Source organism: Biomphalaria glabrata, chromosome 4 (assembly GCF_947242115.1).
Source record: "Biomphalaria glabrata chromosome 4, xgBioGlab47.1, whole genome shotgun sequence".
Classification (NCBI taxonomy): Eukaryota; Metazoa; Mollusca; class Gastropoda; family Planorbidae; genus Biomphalaria; species Biomphalaria glabrata.
Window position 1 is genome coordinate 40,825,489 of NC_074714.1, and position 20,325 is coordinate 40,845,813.

The window sequence follows — 20,325 nt, forward strand, 5'->3', positions numbered from 1 at the left end:
TGCACATCCTCATTGACATTAAAATCATTTTTTTAGCGGCCTCCGAAAGGGGAAAAGACGCTATTAGTTTTGTGCAAAATGTCTGTCCGTCTGTCCATCTGTCTCGTTTAGATCTCGTAAACTAGAAAAGATATTGAAAATCCGACATCACAATATTTTAGACCATTCAAAGTTCTGATGCAACGGCTACTTTTTTTTTTCTGAAAGCGAAAAATCTAATTTTTAAAATCAGTTATGCAAGCAGTTTTTTAAAGAGAAAAAGCTAATTAGTATGCATTATAAGTTAGACCTAATTTAAAACGAATAGTAATCTATCTTCATTTACTGCGGATATTTTTTTTTTTTTTTCTTACATTTTTGTTAGGATTTGTATAAGACATTATGCCTTTTCAAAACAAAGAGATCAATTATAAGACATCAGTTATGCCAGGGGAGGCAAGGTGGCTAAGCGGTAAAGCGCTTGGTTCCGAACCTGGGGTCCTGGGTTCGAATCCTGGTGAAGACTGGGATTTTCAACTTTGGAATCTTTGGGCGCCTCACTCAGCTCTAATGGGTTCCTGACATTAGTTGGGGAAAAGTAAAGGCGAATGGTCGTTGTGCTGGCTACATGACACCCTCGTTAACCGTAGGCCACAAAAACAGATGAACTTTACATCATCTGTTCTATAGACCACAAGTTCTAAAAGGGAAACTAGTTAAGATCACATCTAACTTTATATTCACTTTCACCTATCCTTTGATCTGCGGGACCGTTGGGGCACTACACAAGATCTGTTAACCTTCTTTCTCCATTCTTATCTCTCATTTGTCTTTGATATAATTTCATTTGGATGTTCTTTCTGAAAATATTGAAGCCTGCCTGGGTGGACCACTTCGCGGGCCGATTTTGAGTTTGTGTTTCCACACAAACTGTCTTTTGTAACCTTGTTCTTTCTGGTTTTTTGTTGTTTTTTTTTTTCAAAAAAATATTTATCTGGTCTTTTCTCGTTAAATGTTTTACTGTATTTGTAATTGAACAAATATGTGGGGCTAAATGCCATAAACTGCATAGCTATTATCAAGGAGGCTCAAGTTCAAATCCTAGCTCAAGCTGAGTTGTGTTCACAGCATGAAAACCTCCTTCCAAATACTTCCTTCTCCCCCCTCACATGTCCACAAAAGAGGTCAGACCAAAGTGCATTAAGCCTGCTACAGCATGAAAGATGTGCTTTAAAAAACTTATTCCAAAAAAAAAAAAAAAAAAGAAAACTTATTCTAAAGAAAGACTTTTATTTCATCTTGTAACTTTCTTGAATAGTTCTCAGTAGCTTTGAGTTCTAATTTTCTAGTCATTTAGGTATTTCTTTTTTTTTTTTTAACATTATTTAATGTGTGATGATTATTGTCAAAACTTGGAATCCAGTTTGGCTATTATATTTCTTTTGAAGTTTTGCCCAACTTGATTGAGAATATTTGTATTTTCTCTTTTCTTTCCTTGTAAAAACAAAGTTGGACTTTATTTTATATAGAGAATATTTGACTTACACCTACATTTTGTTAAAGAACCATTTTTTTATATTTCTTTTGTCGTGCAGTTGTACAAAATTATTATGTATCCCTTGTTTTCAAGATTGAAACCATGTAGATTTCAAGAAAAACTCTTAATAAATCAGTATAACCAAAAGAAATTAAACTGAAAAATATTCTTTTTTGGCAACTTCTAGAGGCCTAGGGTTGCCAGGTAGCCATCTAAAGCATTGAGGAATGTTGAAAGGGGTTTGGAAATAGTATTTATTATCGTAGACTAAAATACATTCCATTCTTTCATTTTTATTAAATCTTTATACTTAAAGAAGCTATTGTGATTATTTATAAGTATAAAAAAGTAAAGTTCCCTTTTCAAACCTTGCGATCTATGGGGATGATGATGTAAAGGTTGTCTGTTTCTGTGGCCCACAGTTAACAATGGTGTCATATAGCCAGCACAATGACCAACATCCTTTACTTTTCCCCAACTAATGTCAGGTACTTATTGGAGCTGGGTGTACTTAGAGGCGCCTAAAGATCCTGAAAATACTAGTATTCAACAGGATTTGAATCCGGGACTCCCAGTTCAGAAGCCAAGCTCAGCCACAGCACCTCCTATTATACATACACATATATTATATTATAGTTATAGTGATGTTAAATCATGGAACGGTTTGCCTAAATCTGCCAGGGAAACCAATGACTTGGCAGATTTTAAGTCACATTAACATGTATGACTAGATTAACTCAAGGATATGCATAGGATGTAATGACGTAATGTCTGTAAATTATAAGATTTTTAAACACATTTAAGTTCCAGCTTCTTCCATCTTTAAGTTTGCAATGCATTCAAAGGGAAAATGAATATGTCACTTGTTACAACATTGTGGGTTAATGTAACAATTAATATACAATTTACATATGTCTCATATTGTCTCATATCATGATAACCAACAAAAAATCAGAATACTTATTGAACTGTGCTGTCTATTACATTTAGTTGTGACCCCTCAGCAGCAGAGTCTGTCTCGTTTGAACCAGCCATTAGAATCCTACCGTCTGCTTCACTTCTTCCTTCTGTTGTGGAAGTGTCTGGAGATGGTGAAACTGGACTGGGGAAGGAGAAGGTTCCTGGGCAGAAACATTGACAGCAGTGAGACTTACAGAGAATACTGGTAACATTTTGTTTTTAATTGACTGAAATAAAAGAAATATTTATCCATATATCAAGTAATATGTCTTCTTTTAAGGGCATTACAGTAAAGTAAATATAGTTGTATAATGATCATCTTGTTTGAGATTTTATATTAGGCCTACATATGAAGACGAAAATAACAACTAGGAAACTTAATATCTAATGTACTTTTTGCTCCATAAAATGTTTTTTGATGTGTTCAGAAAGAAAAGAAAATTAAGCAATATTCTGATCTAAATGATTTTCTAAAATATGGAATAAAAATATTCTTTTGGGTCCAAAAAGTCTCTCTTCTTCTCTGCTCTCATGTCCCTTAGCATATTCTAGGATCTTCAGTTTAAGATAAATGATATATGATAGTTCTTTAACTTTGACATTTGTGTAGTTAGTTGGTGACTGACATTTGTTTGAAAGAATCACATCATGCAAGTAATTAATTACTGCTTTGATATTTGTAAAAAATAGAATGAAACTAGAATTGTTTTGCTGCAAAATACAATCATGAATAAGTTGACACACTTCTAAGAGTGAATGTGATACTCCCTCAGCATTGCCTTTAATCTGCCTTTGAATCACTTGATAAACAGATTAAATGATGCCAACAAAATAACAGTGTGATAGGCTCCCATGTGTAGCATACTAGCTCTATAAGATAAATGGAGCTAAATTCTGAGACAGTGAATGATGCTTACATGCTACATATATATAATTTGAGGAATTAAATGTGTTGAAATATCTCAATCAATATATAAACCATGGACTTTCTATTCTATAACTCCACCAATCAGCAATACAAGACAAGGTGGATTGTCTTGTGCAGTGTTTACCATTTACGACCCTCTTTCTAGGTAAAAAAGGTTAACTTACCTTTTTTCAGACATTACAATTTATAGGAACAGATGTGGTAAAGCTCGTCTGTTTCTGCGGTCAATGATTAACAAAACCAGCACAATCACCAACCTCCTTTGCTTCCCCAACCTATGTCTTGTTGGATGGACTCAAAAGCATTAAAAAAACTCAATATTCCAGTCTTCTCTGAGAATTAAACTTGAGACTTGTTACTCTTCTATCTTGTGTTGCAGCAAGCTGTACAGAACTGAAATTCTACTGCCTGTCTTACAAAGTGTAGCCAGGAGGCTGGGCCAAGGTGACCTCTATGAAAGCCTCATTCTGGACACTGATGTGTATGTGATGCCTAAAGGAGCTTCAGAAATAGAAGTCAGACTCAAACAGGTAACACTTTGCAATTTATTGGGAAACTTTTTCTTTATTTCAGTACCTTTAGCTTGATTAGCTTTTTTAATTTACTGGAATCAAATAATCACTTTTAAGAACGAGAATGTGATGGCCTTTTATTAAGATTTTTCAAATGTTCCTCTATCTCTCTATCAGCTGTACAGACTTTTGGAAAATTATGAATGTCACATGATTGGAGAAGTCAGGAAAAGGGTTGCAAGGGAGATCACTCTAGCACTCTCTGAAAGAGCACGAGAAGAAGAGGCTTTGCCAACAGACCTCTGGAAGAGAACAGTGAGAAAATTCTCAAACCTTTCAATAAAAGTGTTCCTTTTGAAACATATTTACATACAAACAAATAAAAATAGCAACAAATCTTATATTTAAAGTAGCCTTTTACCAAATTATAACTCTTCAATTTATTAATGGGTATTTATGCTTTTAATATATTTTGTTCATTGCTAGAAATGAGGGCAGCCTAAATAAGTAAACAGGAAGAAAAATTATAATAATTTTATTATTCAATGGTCTTACTTCAGTTTTTTTAATTTTTCAACTATCAGACTTCAGTGTTTTATTCTTCAACTAACAGACTTCAGTGTTTTATTCTTCAACTATCAGACTTCAGTGTTTTATTCTTCAACTATCAGACTTCAGTGTTTTGCATTTAAAATTTTCAAAGAGTTAGAAAGAATTGTGTTAAAAAAATATTCTTGTCTGCAATGCTTTTATCAAGGTAATGAGTGAAAGTTTCACAATGAATCGCCCTCATGTTGCTGAGAAATTTGTCAACTTGTTGATGTCTAAAGCTCAGGAGACTGAATCTTCAGTCACACTGGACTCCAAACATCTTCAAACATGTTTAGCAGAACTGGCCAGGAATGTCATGGCAAGAGAAAAACATAATTTTGAAAGGTGAATATGGTGATGAACAGGCAAACTTGTATGTAACTTATTTACAAGTAGTTTTAGCTACACTTTACCCTAATTTGAACCTTATGTGTTACTTGCACTGCTAATCATAGTGCTCATAGCTATAACTAGGATCACACGAATAAAGGTAATTAATATATTTATGTTTACACCCATTAAACATTTTTAAGATTTATTTATTATAACAAAATAAATGTGATTTGGGTAGTCCTTTGAACTTTGCTACAAGCCTTATGGTACTATACAAAATCTGCTAACATACGGAATAACTTGTTGCAAGGCAACACTTCATCTAAACTGTTGTGACGTCTAGAAAACATCATAAAAAGGGCATCAAAAATTACACTCACAACATTACCATATTTAAAGGAACTTTTTAAACAAAAGTGTCTAAGGTAAATAGAAAAAATCTTGGAAGACAATGGCCACCCGCTCCATCAGAACTATGTCAGGTCGTCGCGAAGTGGGCGACTGCTGTCAATCAAAACAAAAACATAGTGATACAAAAACGTGTTCGTACCTCACTTGGTCAGACTATATCAAGTCACTTGTTGATCAGGGAACATGGAAAGCACCAAGATGCCTGTGTGTAGTCGCTGAATGAACTCGTTATGTTGTGTCTGTTGTATTTATGTGTATTTTTCTGTTGCATTGTCTTATATGAGAAAAGAGTCCTTGTAATAATAACAAATTTCCGTAAGGATCAATAAAGCAGTGTTAGAAAGTCTAAATTTTAACAATGTCTCAAAAACCCATAATATTAAATATTCAGTCTCTTATATTCTGTCTCCCTCCTTACTTTTCATTTTGAATAACATTTAATTTCAATCTACTCCCAGTTATTCCATGTATTATGAAAACCTTCTGAGAGTCCACCACCAGCTGTTATATCAAAGAGAAAGGGTAATTACATTCATTTGCTGGAATTTTAAATTTTAGTGTTTCACTTTTTTAAAATATATGTGAAATTAGAAATTGTACTTGCATTGTTTGAATTTTAAAAAATCTGAATTAGATTTTTGTTTTCATCTTGAAATCTCTGCTGCAGGAGATAAAACATCTTAAAGACCAGTTGAAACAGGCTCAAAGTGATACACAAGTTAGAGTTCAGTGCCAGCTTGCTGATGAAGCTCATGATTTATTGATGGGTAATAAGTTGTTATTTTAAGAGCATGAATCCTTGAGTTGTGTATTGAAAGGTGTTGCTGCATTATTTTGATCTCATTGTTGTTTCCCTTAGTTTGTCAAGTTTCAACTTGGTCAAAGCATGCCACTTTCTGTAATATTGTTTTATAAGTCCTTCAAGTTACAGTGTATCATCTTTCTTAAACTGTGACATATTAATGGAGGCTAGATGTTTACATTAAAGAGTTCATCTGCTCACTTCCCTCAGTCACATTTGTGTGTACTGCATAACCTTAACATCAGACCAGACAATTATTTACAATAATATTTTGTTTTTAAAACCATATTTTAGGTGAGGGAAATAACACTAGAGTCTCAATGACCAATGATTTATTTATTGCCAAGATGCTATTTTCCTGTTTCTGTCATCAACGGTTTTCTAGTTTTCTAAAGCCCTAAACAATGACTAATTGCTTTAACTCTACCAAACATGTGTCATTTGAACTTACTTAACTCATGTACCTACATATATATGTACAAGTTTGCTTTGCATTTAACTTTTATCAAGATGTGGGCCACAAAACTTGATAATCTTGATATTTTTATAAAATTACACTAGAAATTCTTTCCATCAATACTAATGACTTCCCTGGCATTATAACATTTCTCTAAATATATTTTGAAAGAGGTGACAGCGTTACAAGCCAAAATTGCTGAGATGAGAGAAATGAGCCTGACACAAGAACGTGATGTCAGAGAAAGGGTGAAGGAAGAATACCAAGACTTGATACACAATATGTTCAATTCAACATTTCAACTTCGAAGCAAATTTGATCAGTTCAGGTACTGACACTTAAACTGAGTCACTGGAGATTAGGTCTAAATATAAATTTGATCGCTTATAAATTTAAGTAAAATAAACAAACCTGGTTGTATTGTAATCAGTTATAGTGAAGTATTAAATTCTCTAAATTATTCTGTCATATTGCACTTCCTTTTCTAATGTTTTGACGTTGGCTATTATTTATAATTTTTTTTAAAGATTATTTGTTATGACCTTGGGCATTGTTATTATTTGTTTATAAGAAAAATTTAGAAGTAGTTACATAATAATCATTGGATCCATTCCACATTTTCGTCACTTTTAAGAACAGGCAAGTAACTTGAATTCAGAAATATAAATAGTCTTATATTTTAGGGCTCATGTTATAAATGTTTGACGTTTCAGAAATGAATTACATGACAATGTATTGAGTAAGATCAGTGAGACAAGAAAAGAAGCTGTGGAAGCAATCAGTAAACTGCAGTACAAATTTAAAGGAGTCTCTGGTCAGTAGCTTACCATTGATAGAACTTACTACGCTAGAGATAAGTTTTGTTTTTCTAAATATAACATCTAACATGCTACATTATTATTTATTTTTAAGTTTACATTTCTTTTGATAAAATTATAAGTAATGCAATGGCATGAATCTGTATTATATTTGATAGCTACACTGGGTGGGTGCTGCCCTGTGTAGAGGTATGACCATGTGCCAAATACTAATTTTTTCAGTGAGTTTAAAGTACATTTACTGGCATAGATGGGAACACCAGGATTATGCAAATGGCTTTCAAAAAACGCACATATATTTAAGATTGAAAGAAAATCTACCACCGATGACACAGGTGCTGATGACCTTTAAAAATGAAATGAAATTAGTCCCACTCAGACAGAGTCTGTTTGCAACTGATTTAATAAAAAAATTTAAATTACAACTAGTCTGCATAATCATGTAAAATACTTGACTCTTCTGGATTCTGCAAAATTAAATCATTTACAAATATAAGTTTAATATATTTTCGATATGGGATTTTTATGCATTACAATTATTATTTTAATTAATTTGTTAGATGAAGATAAAATGAAATCAAATTTGGAAGCGGCATCTCAGCTCAGAAACCTACAAGTTGAGAACCATCAACTCAGTCAGATCATTCTAAAGATGAAAGCCTTAAATATTTGGAGACAGAACATCAAACAACATAACTTTCAGAAATCTGTAAGATGTTTGACTTCATTAATATTATAGTCAGAAATATGGTAAAATAAAACAGAATTTGTTAATGAATTAGTATTACTAGCTCATGTCATAGGAATTGCCTCAAAAATTAATATTAAAAATTTAAAATAGATGTGCGATGGCAAAAAAATATAATGTTTTAATGAAATATTTTTAAGCTTATTATATTACATGAAATTATTGTATTTAAGATATGGAATACATTTTCATAGAATACTGATAGTTTCATTTTGCTTTGCATAAAGGCCTATATATTAATATCAAACATGGAAGTATGCAGTTGAGTGTTCAGTGCTTTGAACCTTCCTATTTAGGCTGCAGATTTGCAGAAGATAGCAGAAAACAACAAAAAGGAACATGTTGAAGTAAAGATGTTGGCTGAAGAAGAAATTCTACAACTACGTCAGCAGCTGCTGGCTATACGCAAAGCATTGACAGAAACAGACAAGGACTGTAATCAAGTTAGAAAGAAGCTTGAAAGGGAGGTAAGTAATGATATTCTGTAATTATTGATTTGATAGATGTATAGTGATGTATAGAAATGAGAACTCTATTATATTAAGTTTTGTTTTTTTTAAGCTTATATCACTCTGTCTTTCTGGTGAAAGGTTTGTTCACCCAATCTTGGATAAAGCTGAAAATTTGCAAAATTATTTCTTTTACCTGACAACAAACGAATCAATTAGGAAAAAAATAACCAATCATTTAAATTACTATTGGTAATTAGTCATTTTGTTTGGTATCTTAAACAAGGGAAAGAAATTGTATTTGACTTAACCTGGTTCTAAAAGCTGAATTAGTTCCCTTTATTGATTGCTGCTTGAAAGTAAGTTTCAAACAAACAATAGGTAACCATACAATCCTCTGTATTCATAAGCTTTTCACTAGTAGAGTAGTTAGGATGTAGGCTTCAGGAGGCATGAACCATCAGTTCAAATTCAAGTCGTTCCCCCTTTTCTTTATTAATTCTTTTAAAAAGCCATCATGTTAAAATTTACCTAGATATCCCTTAATTTCTCTTCCTACACCTCCCGACTGGTTTATATAAATGATAGGACTCCAGATAAGCGATAGGATTATAGCGTATTGAGAGAGCTAAAAGCATGAAATAGATCTAAACAAACAAAAAATATAAATATTTCTAATCGCATTTTATTGTTGTTGGTCTAGAAACTTTTATTAAATAAAGATATATGCTTTAGACATTATTGCTGAAAGGTGCAAGGGAATGCTGTTGGCAGAATCCATTAAAATTCACCCAAGTTGACAAACCATAGTGAATGCTTTTGTGTATTGTTTGATTTCTTTTTATGTTCAATTTTTAAGATTTTTATTTTCAGCTCAAACTTAAATCTGAGAAAGAACATGAGGAGGCTCAGAAAGAAAAAAGTAAACAGCAGCTTGAGAAAGCCAAACAGGCAACAATGGACAGACTGGTCAGTCTTTTGCTTATATATCCTATACTATATAAACCACAATATTTTCAATAATTTATCACATTTTGATTCAGTACAAGTTAACTGTTTCTATATTAAATATGATAAGGTTAGTTTTTTTCAACATAAGAAAAGAAAATTGCTATGTTTTTTTTGTCCAAAATTTTTTTTAGTATTTATAATCATCTATATTAATTTAACATTTTAACGTTAAATTTTAGATTTTTTTTTCACAATAAAATATTTCACCACAATATCTAGAATTGCTTGAACATTTAAATAAACAGTAATTTATAATAATAAATAATTTTATACAAAAGTATGCTTTGGTGGGATACCTTACATTTTCATATGTAATCTTTATGCATAAATTTCCAAAAATATTAGAAATTATTCTTTTTATATGCCTCTCTCTATATATATACTAAGTAAATGTTAGTGTTTTATTTCTCTTTTTTGCTTGTTTTATTTACATATGTATTAACTTTCATTTGTTTGTTTTTTATTCAACTGTTAACATCATTAAGGTCAATGACCTAATGGACAAAGAAACAAAACTAAAACTGATAGAACAAGACAAGGACAGGACGACCAAACTGACCCAGATTGCTTATGAAAAAGCCAAAAGAGAGAAAGAAATCATCAAGAAACAGTTGAATCAAGAGAGATCACTCAAAGTTGAAGCTTTCAACAGAGTGGACACTTTACAATCTCAGGTACTTGTTCTCGAAGCAGGACGTTTTGGCGCCGCCGTTTTGGCGCCGCCGTTTTGGCGCGAAGGTCGTTTTCGCGCGAGCCATTTTGGCGACAGGACGTTTTGGCGCAAAATACATTATGTACGTTTATTGTATTATTTCTTTTAAAAGAATTATTCATATCTATTTTTTGCATGAGTGTTTGTGTTAAGACATATTTTTCAAGTACTAAATGTAAATGTGTGTTTGTTTTTCACATCATTTTCTTTAATAAACATTTTGGCTTGTGTATGTGTGTTTATTAAGAGTCACCTTTTTTTTTTTTCAAAAAAGTTTTTTAAGATACTACTTTAAAATTAAAAACAAAATGAAACGATGATAGACTAAAAATTGATGCAATTATTTGTTTACATTAAGATTGGTTTATTTAATGACTGTATGGTATCTCCAGCTATACATACCAAACACTTGCTAATAATAAGTAAAAATATAATACATGTACCATGTTTCTCAAAATACTTTAAGTAAAGTATACATGGACACCATGGTTATTTGCCTAAGTCGCTGGAATTCAAGGGTTCATTAAAAATAGCTACGTGCTTATTACATTTTCGTCAAATGATATCTCGCGCCAAAACGTCCCGTCGCCAAAACGGCTCGCGCCAAAACGTCCCGTCGCCAAAATGGCGGTGCCAAAACGTCACGTACCACTTGTTCTGGACTTTAAACACTAATAATGTCTTTGATTCTGAAGATTAAGGCTGAGTGCATTGTTTCACTTGACTATGCAAACCCAGTTGTGACCTACATATTTTTCCACATCTCATGTAAACAAAGCCCTTGACTCCCAGTGGTCTGTTTAAGTTTTCTTTTTGTCTTCTGCACCTGTCTTCAATAAGGACTTTTCTTTTCAAATGTGTGCCTATCAGTATTTGTGAGAGCTCTCCAGGTTTATTTTCCTCTATGCCATTGAGAGTGAAAGAGCACCTGGGTTCATCTTTGTAGCGCTTATGGGGGGCACCTCTGTTATGCCGTCCTCCTTGAAGCTTGGCATCAGATATACGTGTCTGAACCAGTATTCTGTTGAATGGTAATTTGATATTCTATACTGTCCACACTGGCCTCCAGCAATACTCCTTGCTTTAATATATATCTTCCAGCATCAGAAGTCTTGATTGGTCATTAGCTTGGTTGCCAGGCTTTTTGGATAAGATGTCTTGGGCATAAATGCTAGGGATAAAGTAAATTGTTCCAGGATGCAGGTTTTGATTTATTGGTACCTGGTGACTGTAGGATCAAAGTAAAGTAGTTTTGTCTTCTGCTACCTGTCTTTTCAGTTATTGTAAACAAAATTATGTTAACTTATATTTCACCTGCCACCTTGGACTGTTCATTCTTGAAAGTGAATGATTACTTTACTTTTCTACAGCTGTATCTGAGGTGAATACCTTTAACTCTTTCCCTTTGACACATTTAGAAAAATGAATGAATTGCTCAAAACTTCAGCCAAATTAAGTTGACCACTCTTCTAGTAAAGTAAACTTTCTTGATTTGTTTGCTAAAATTAAAGAAAATAAAAATTAACTCTTAGGGTTTGGTGTTCTTGATAGGACTGTCACAGTTATAGATTTCAAAAACTAGGATGAAAATTGTAACATCCATTACCAATATCCTCTGAAAAAAGATAGTGTTAAGATACGTAGCAAGTAGCAGTAGAAAACAGTTTTATTTTGTAGGTAGAAATCTTAGAACAACAGACCTGCTAGAGTTCTACAGGAAATTAGGACAAGTTGAGGTTAGGGGAATATAAGTGTATAGACAGTAGGACATTCAAGATAGTGTAAGATACAACAGCATTTTCCCATTTATCGAAAAGAAGACCATCTTATCAAGTTTTTTGGAGTGTCTTGAATACTTAGAAGCTGTGAAAACATACATGAGTGTTAAGTCTTTGTTCGAACATATCAATAGATAAAAAAAACTGGGTTTACTTTTAATACATAATGTTGACATTATGTTTACAGTCCGTAGTTCATACCAACTTGCCCGGCAGATAATAGTAATCAATAAATATCTTAAGCAGCTTAATGTCTTCAAAGAGTTTCAAATGTTAAGTTTAGTTTATACTGGAAATAGTGCATCACTGTTTCATTTTATAATAATTATAGATGAATATTTTTTCAATGGGGAAATAATGTAATGAAATACTATCAATAATACCTTGTTGAAACTTATCTGGCACAGGTTTATGACTTTGAAACTTGTTTGATGAGCAGACCTATGTCATCGACCACTGCCCTCAGTAAGTAATACTTTCATTCTAAAATTTTAACTAGTTTGTTGTTTCTATTGAGAATCTTATCTTACTGACATAAATAATTTTTTTTTAAACTTGGTGGTCCTACAATTTATTGCTCTCTATTACATCTGTGGTAAGAACATGACCTGATTTAAATGCATTGGGATAAATCAGATTGATAAGTTTACATGTGCACATTATATTTTCTTAAGAAGTTTTACATTGTAAAAACATTTTTATTGTTCACTACTTCTCAGGTAAATCTAGATCCAGAGCAACTTCTGCTGGCATGGCTGGACACAGTCGACCATCAACTGTGAGTTCACACTGGGCACCACCAGTTCCTTGGCCAGCCACACGAAGCTTGACCCCATGGGGTGAAGTTCCCATAGATGTCAATCAAATGAATAACAATGAAAAGAAAATTCAGAGACCAAAAACGGTGAGTGTTTATTTGTAGACAACGAAAAATGAAACTTACATTAAAAAAAGCTTTTCTTTTTTTCAACCTTGTTTTAAAATATTTGTATCCAAGGTATTTAAGCTATATCTTTCAATTAAAAACTCTGCAATTGTTTTGTTTCTTTCATAAGCTGTGAACATTGTAAGGAGCAAAACTTAAGCAGAAAGAGTTTGACAGCTGGCTAAATAAACTATTTTATTTATCAAAACTCTACATACCAATTTGCATTACAAACCTTGGGCTACTTTGTGGCTCAGCAAATGGATTTTTCTCTTAATAAGCATAATTTTTAGTTTATAAACTGTAACATCATATGGGAAAAAGTGTTTAGCATGAATAGTTAAATTGTCAACTTATATATATTATAAATATATATATTAATACTGAGAGAGAGAGAGAGAGAGGAAGAGATATTATTGACTAATGAATAATAATATTTAACTTTTTTTTTGCTTTTGTTTCATAATATTTAAAGATTTCATAATAATTATTATTTTTATTTTTCAAATATGTTTACTGATATTGACATTTCATTTATTTATTTTTACATCCCTTGAAAGTTAAAAAAAATGCATAAGTTTGAACTATTTAGATTTCTCATTGGAACTTTGCAATGTTTGAAACTTTCTGTACTAACACCTTTAGTTCCCCTTGATAATTAGGTCAATGGCTTTGATTTGGTTATTAAAGTTCTAAGTTTTTGCCTTATTGATACAGGTTGGTGGACGGCTGCGTAGTAAAATAGCAGAACAACTTTTGAATGAATTTGAGCCAGACACACATCAGACCATTGTCCAATTCGGGCTACTGGATGGTACAAAAAGATAGACTGTGATACAAAGTAAACTTTTGTTGCACTTAATATAATATTTATCTATTTAAATTTTTAAAATGTATGTGATTTACCCTTGTGACAAACATTCCTACATAAACATTGTTACAATTGTTGGACTTTAACATATGATTTGTAAAATGAAATTAAGATTTATTTCTGTTTAATGTCAGAAAAAAAAGGTTTGGAATCTTTTCATTTTATACATTTATCCACATTTAAATTGTCTTCTTATTTAAATGAATGTCAGTGATTTATAAAAGTAGGTAAACATTTCATTGATGTAGTCACCTGCTTGTAACAGACCCATGCTTCTGTTTATACAATAGACTTTCTAACACTGACACTTCTAGGTTTAAATATAAAAAAATGTTATGTGCTATATTGTTAATTAGTTATGTTTATGCTGTGATAATGATCTGACACTTAGAAAGTATTCTACGCAAATATTTGTTTGTATTGTTTGTTCTGTTTAGGAGCATAATATTATAAATAATCACATATTTTTGTTATTAAGTTTTTCTGTCTCATTTTACTATTTAATATTGAGTTTCTATTTTGCTGCCATATCAAGTATTAAATGTAGAGTCTTTGTTCATAAAATTTATGTTAAAGATAACTCATCATTTTTAACATTATATTGTGTATACAAAAAACAGATCTCACTCTGACTATTGTATTACATGATTCAGATGGAATTATCTTATTGAAAACATAACTTTTTTTCATGTTATATTCATGCTATATTCATGTTGAATAAGTTAAGCTATAGAAAATACATAAAAAATTCATGCACTAGTGGTCAGTTTGCTTCTAGGTTACTGACTGGCAGTCATTTTGCTTTAGCGTACCTTCTTGTGGTCATTTGGATTCTAGCTCACCTACTAGTGGTCAGTTAGCTTCCAAGGTAACCAATATCAGTCAGTTTGCTTCTAGCTCACCTACTAGTGGTCAGTTTACTTTTAATTCACCAATTAGTGATCATTTAGTTTTATCCCAAAAGTCATCCTTTGTGGACATCTTGTGAGAGGTTAAAAAAAACTGTTCCCCACCTCCGATATGGGATATCAAAGCATTGGAAATTGATGTTGCTTATTGGGATGATATAGCCTTAGACCACACTGAGAGATGGACAGCAAAAAAGTATTGGCCTCAGCTCTGGAAGAAAATCTAGCTTGCCAAAGCAAAAATAGCTGGCTCCTCTACCACTAAAGTGAATGGGCACCTGTGTTGTATGAAGATGGGAATGTCTTTCTAGAATAGGCTCTACAGTAGAGCTACAGTCACATGACAAAGTGTTCTACCAGATGAACCATATAGTCATTTTACAACTGGAGGAGGCTATTAGGTTTTATAATGGGTATTTTTTTAATTTTGACATCTGGCTAGGCTAGATTATATTTTATACACCATAGAAGTACCTTACAATAAAAACTAATTGGGGACTTAGTTGTGCAGCTATGACGATGCATGTAGTCAAGACTTTTCACTTCTTCTATTGAGGAGGCACCAACAGAATCAAAACAGAGGGCATGCATTACACTCCAATCAGCTTTTTTTTTTTTTTTTTTGACTACTTCATTTGGTACTCCGGGGTATAAAAAAAAAGGAAAGTTCCCCTTTCAGACCTTGTGGTCTATAGTGCAGATGATGTAAAGGTTATCTGTTTCTGTGGCCTATTGTTAACGAGGGTGTCATGTAGGCACAACGACCAACCGCATTTACTTTTTCCCAACTAATGTCAGGTACCCATTAGAGCTGGGTGGACTCAGAGGCACCAGAAAGATCCTGAAATTAAAATTCCAGTCTACACTATGATTTGAACCCGAGACCCCCTGTTCGGAAACCAAGCGCTTTACCACTCAACCACTGCACTTCTAACACCGTGCAGACTACTAAATCATATCATAATAATTATTTCAATAAACTCTTTCTTTTATTTGTAAATGAAAAAAGATATTACCAAATTTAAATAGGCCCTACGTGCGACAATGTTAGACTCAAACTTGGTAAACTTGATAACCACTTACTTCTGAAATAATATATCGTTGCTTGTCCATCATTCTTGATGTAGACCATTAATGACTATTTTCTTAAGCTTCCCTTTGTGTTTCTGCCAATAGGGCATATTTCAATAACTGCTGTAGGAAAGACTTTTTTTTCTTCTGAATCTGCTTCAGCAACATTCCTCTTTTAGTCTGACACCAGATCTCACAGAAGGAGACCAAGAATCTCTGTCATTAGCTGTAGTCTCCTAGGAGGGACTGTCAGTATTGAATCATCTTAAAGGTTCTTTGAGAGTTTCCTTTATTTCTTTTTCTTTTACCTTCTTGTTATGATATAATCTTAGTACGACAGTCAGCATTGATACTACATGTACATAAGCAAAGATCACATTTTATATAGTTCACATTAATAGGAGTTAGTACAAGTTATCTGTTTTCAATGTTATCTGATTACACAGTACATAATGTTACATAGCATAACACACTGTATAAGCTTGTTTCAATTATCATGAAAAATAAACTGTTTTTTTCATAGTACTTTCAAAAGTAGACAAAAATAAACTGCTGAAAGTTATGATAATTATATGCTGTATCGGTTGTCGTTCTTATGTTTACATGTGCTTGTAACTCGCCCATAAGAATGTGTTCATGAAATGTGTGTTGTGTAGTCATTCAGTGTATAAAAGCCAGACTAAGCAGACATGGTTTTCGACTCAGTTATCATTATTTTCATAACACTGACATAACTACAATTTTTATTTTTTAAGTTCCATTACTATAGCCCAACTTTCATGCTTATAGCTTGCTCAGAGCTTTAAGGTCCAATCTCTTTTGTGGATCAGTTGGGGGTGGAGGGTTACTGGGAGAAAGTTTCTGTTCTGACTTTAGACGCTCAAGTTGGAATTTGAACTCAAGCCTCCTTGATAGGCAGTCAAGTGGTCAGCCACACATCCCATGGTATTTTGTGAATATTTCTTTTTGTAGTAAATTTGAGAATTAGTCTAATGATTTATAATACTATACAGCGGTAATTTGATGAGTTTTTATATGTTGTTTTTTTCACTAAAATGTATTATAAAATTAAAGGTTGTATAAATCTGATTACCTATTCAAATGTTTTCAAAATTAAAATCTTTTAGAAATGGAAGACATAAACCTCAATGCACAATTCAATTTTAAAAAATGTGCATAGCATTATTGATGTCATGTAATACAGAGGCACTTGATCAAAAATGTAAATAAATAAACATATTTTTTTAAAGGTTTAATTAAAGGGAGGTAATATTTAAAATGTCATACCATTTAAAATTATTTGTTATCTCCATTAGTCTCAGTTACACAGCCGATGTGTACAATATTTAATTCAATATTTTGTATATGTATTAGCTATTATTCATATAATTTATTTTTTGAAACTTTAAAAATAAACACATTTCTCAAAGTAAAAGAAATTAAATTTGATAATTAATCAAATATAGGAAATAAAAATTTAATAAGAAATAATAAATAAGGAAGACAATCATCACGATATACCAATAGTTCTATTTTAAATAGTTATTTCCCCTCCACTTCACTTGCACTTCTGTCATGCATCTAAAAAAATGCTATTCCTGATTGTCTTCTGTGTGCTTTTTATTTTTTCACTCCCCACACTCGCTTTGCTTTCCTATGGTAAAAATGTGATAGAAATAAATATTGATCTGTCATCTCAATATGTTAAAATTCCCTGATCGTAATGAGTAGCTACATTTAAATTTAACAACATTTGCTATATTATAGCAAGGTGGAATCTAAGAGATTTAAATTTAAAAGATCTCTCTTAGCTTATAGAGGTGTCTGTCCAGTATTTCAAGGTTCTTCACATGATAAAAAGATACATATGTCCGCGCCCCCCCCCCCCCTTCAATTTTTTTTTGGTGGGTGGGTGGGGGGGCAAGCTGGGTTTTTTATAAATCGTCCTTTAAAGATCTATCACAATTCAAACAAATGAATTTGGGGTGGCGTGGGGGGGGGCGCAATGTACATGACAGACAGTTTCCATGTCTATAAAAGAAATGGGTTTGAAACCTATCATTGATATTTTATATTTTCGTTCTCCAAACAACTTTGGTCCACTCTTGTACCCTTCATATCGGCCATGAGAAAGTAGGAGCAATTATTTAGAGGAAACAAATATAAAAACTGGACGGCCAAAGTATTATTTATCCAATTTATATCCATTCTGATTTATATAGCAATAGAACGACCAGTCTCTTTAACAACATGGTCGTATTTCAATTGAGCAGACGACATCGTGACGCCATATTTATTTTTTTTTTTTAAAGGGAGGGAGAATAGGATATGGTATTGTAAAAAAAAAACAGAATGGAAAAAAAAATACGTTAACTTCTATTTCAAACATTTCTGTCATATATTTCTTTATGATGAACACAGACAATTATTTCATCTCAGATTTACTGATATAAGGGCAGCGCATTATGGCGAGAAATTGGTTGAATTCTTTTTTGACGTTATGCGCAGTGCCCTTCATATCATATGCATGCATTGTGCCTGGGCACGGTGCGAAACAGTGCGAGGTCTTTGTGTGTCTGTTAGACTGACTTCCGTTGACTTTTAAAGCTCTGAAGTTTTTAAACACTAAATTATTATTTGTTTCATAAAGTTGTTAAAGTTTGGGAAAATGATCGGAGGGGAGGAGGGGGAGGATAAGGCATATGAAATTTTAAAAAATTAAATATTTTTATGTTGTGTGTTGGATAAATAGATAGGGTGTCCATAAAATAGTTTGAAAGGGCGCATGGAGAGGTGGACGCCGTTTACGTGAGGAAATGATATTAAGTGTTTCAAGAGAGAGAAAAAAAAAGATTGCTATCTGGCCATTTGATAGATGAGTATGGAAAAAAGAAAGGTGGGGGAGACATTAAACAAAAGGTGGGAGAGTATAAAATAGAAATGAAAAGACAGTGATATAAACAGAGAAATGGGTTTTTAAAAAAAGAGAGAGAGAAAGAAAGAGAAAGAGATATTATGCTATGGAGCTGGAGAGACTATCGCTGACAAGTGCGTACACCTGGTCACGGCAACCTTCAGAGTGTATCTCCGTCTCGGATCATTAGTCATTCTAACTGCAGTCCCCTCAACCCAATTCCTTTTTAATTGCCGCAATGTTCTCTGCAATCAAGAAAGAGAAACCAAACACACCCACCCATACAAAGTGTAGTGGTTGAAAAGGGGCGGGGGGGGGGTTCGCTTTTTAGTCTCACTGTTGATCTGTACTCCACCCCTTTCCTATATCACTTTTACTGGGGGTTTTTTTAAAGTCCAAACTATCACAGCATGGGAGCCACAATCTGAGGTCGATATAAGGGGGCGCACATTTTTATGAAGTCCAATGCCACGTGACATCAGTACCCGTGGGGCGTCGGCTCAAGGAGAGGGGAGAGCCAGTGGGGATCTCACCAGACTATCAGTTACGCTGGGCCTCAAGACCTAAACAAATCTATCTTCGCGTACCATCTTTAACAATACTCTCCGAGATGGAGGGAGGTGGTCAAACTAAATAATTCAAACACATGCCTTTTTCTTTCACTTGCGACACTTCTGGGCAATGGGGCAGAAATCGGGTAACAACTTGGGCGTGTTAGAGGCATGGCGTCTTTACTTTCACCCCAACCTATTCAATATTGTATAATCATTTGTTTTCCTTTTTTTTTTTGTTTTGAAGATCAAACTTCCTCATATTTTCAAAAAACTTAGGCGCGTCAAATAGAGGCTAACAAAAGAAGTTAGACTTATAACCACCACAACCCTCTACACGCACGCACAAATACCTACACACACATACTTTGCACTTCAAATTTTTTTTTAATGTGTCCTTTCTCATAATGGTGTCAAGATCAAATTTAACAGCAATAGAAATCTATCGCTGGGACTAGTGAGAGTTTTAAGACCTTTATTTTAGGATTTAAATTAATTATTTTACGAAGAACATTACAAATGAAGATGAACATTAGAAAGTTCATGTCATAAGTTTATGTTACAGAAAAATCAATCAATCGTATATTTTCACACTTTTCGTGTTAAGTGCTTCCGCGCTGTGTCTTGTGTGTCTTGTATAGTCGGAGGTAGCACTCAAATAACGAAATCAGGCGAAAGGCCAACAATAGAAGTTAGTCGACGCTGATAGCGAATGTCGAATAATAAGTTTAATAACAACGAAGGGAACCGTCGAATGTCGTCAAGCTAAAGCTCTCCGTTCATAAAAAAAACTGTCTCTCTCTAAACCCGTCAATAGTATAAAAATATTTTGTTTACATTTACTTCTGTGGTCACGTCATTGTCTCCTAAGTCAAAACTTTCCCTTTTTGTGAAACAAATAACTTTTCCCGCCAAATTCCTGATCGTGATTTAACATTCCTGTCCTTAGTATTAATTATACGGACTCTCCAGTGACACGACTGACGACTTGCAGATGTTAATGTCACTAAATTTACGACATTGATTTTTCTGTACTTATGTGGTCAATGACATCAATTC

General features: G+C 33.1%; 1 protein-coding gene across 3 annotated transcripts in view; it reads left to right on the forward strand.

Moving 5' to 3' along the window:
- LOC106070666 (uncharacterized) overlaps positions 1-16,489 on the forward strand; it is a 42,688-nt gene extending 26,199 nt beyond the window's left edge. For all 3 annotated transcript variants that reach the window (XM_056027115.1, XM_056027116.1, XM_056027114.1), the window contains exons 36-50: positions 2,507-2,681; positions 3,784-3,934; positions 4,094-4,231; positions 4,674-4,852; positions 5,710-5,773; positions 5,919-6,018; positions 6,682-6,838; positions 7,224-7,324; positions 7,889-8,037; positions 8,373-8,543; positions 9,399-9,494; positions 10,022-10,210; positions 12,434-12,491; positions 12,746-12,930; positions 13,669-16,489. In XM_056027115.1, the coding sequence (XP_055883090.1) occupies positions 2,507-2,681; positions 3,784-3,934; positions 4,094-4,231; positions 4,674-4,852; positions 5,710-5,773; positions 5,919-6,018; positions 6,682-6,838; positions 7,224-7,324; positions 7,889-8,037; positions 8,373-8,543; positions 9,399-9,494; positions 10,022-10,210; positions 12,434-12,491; positions 12,746-12,930; positions 13,669-13,779 (2,024 nt within the window). In that variant the 3' untranslated portion in view covers positions 13,780-16,489. The remainder of the gene's footprint in view (positions 1-2,506; positions 2,682-3,783; positions 3,935-4,093; positions 4,232-4,673; positions 4,853-5,709; positions 5,774-5,918; positions 6,019-6,681; positions 6,839-7,223; positions 7,325-7,888; positions 8,038-8,372; positions 8,544-9,398; positions 9,495-10,021; positions 10,211-12,433; positions 12,492-12,745; positions 12,931-13,668) is intronic.
- Positions 16,490-20,325: the final 3,836 nt, after the last annotated feature.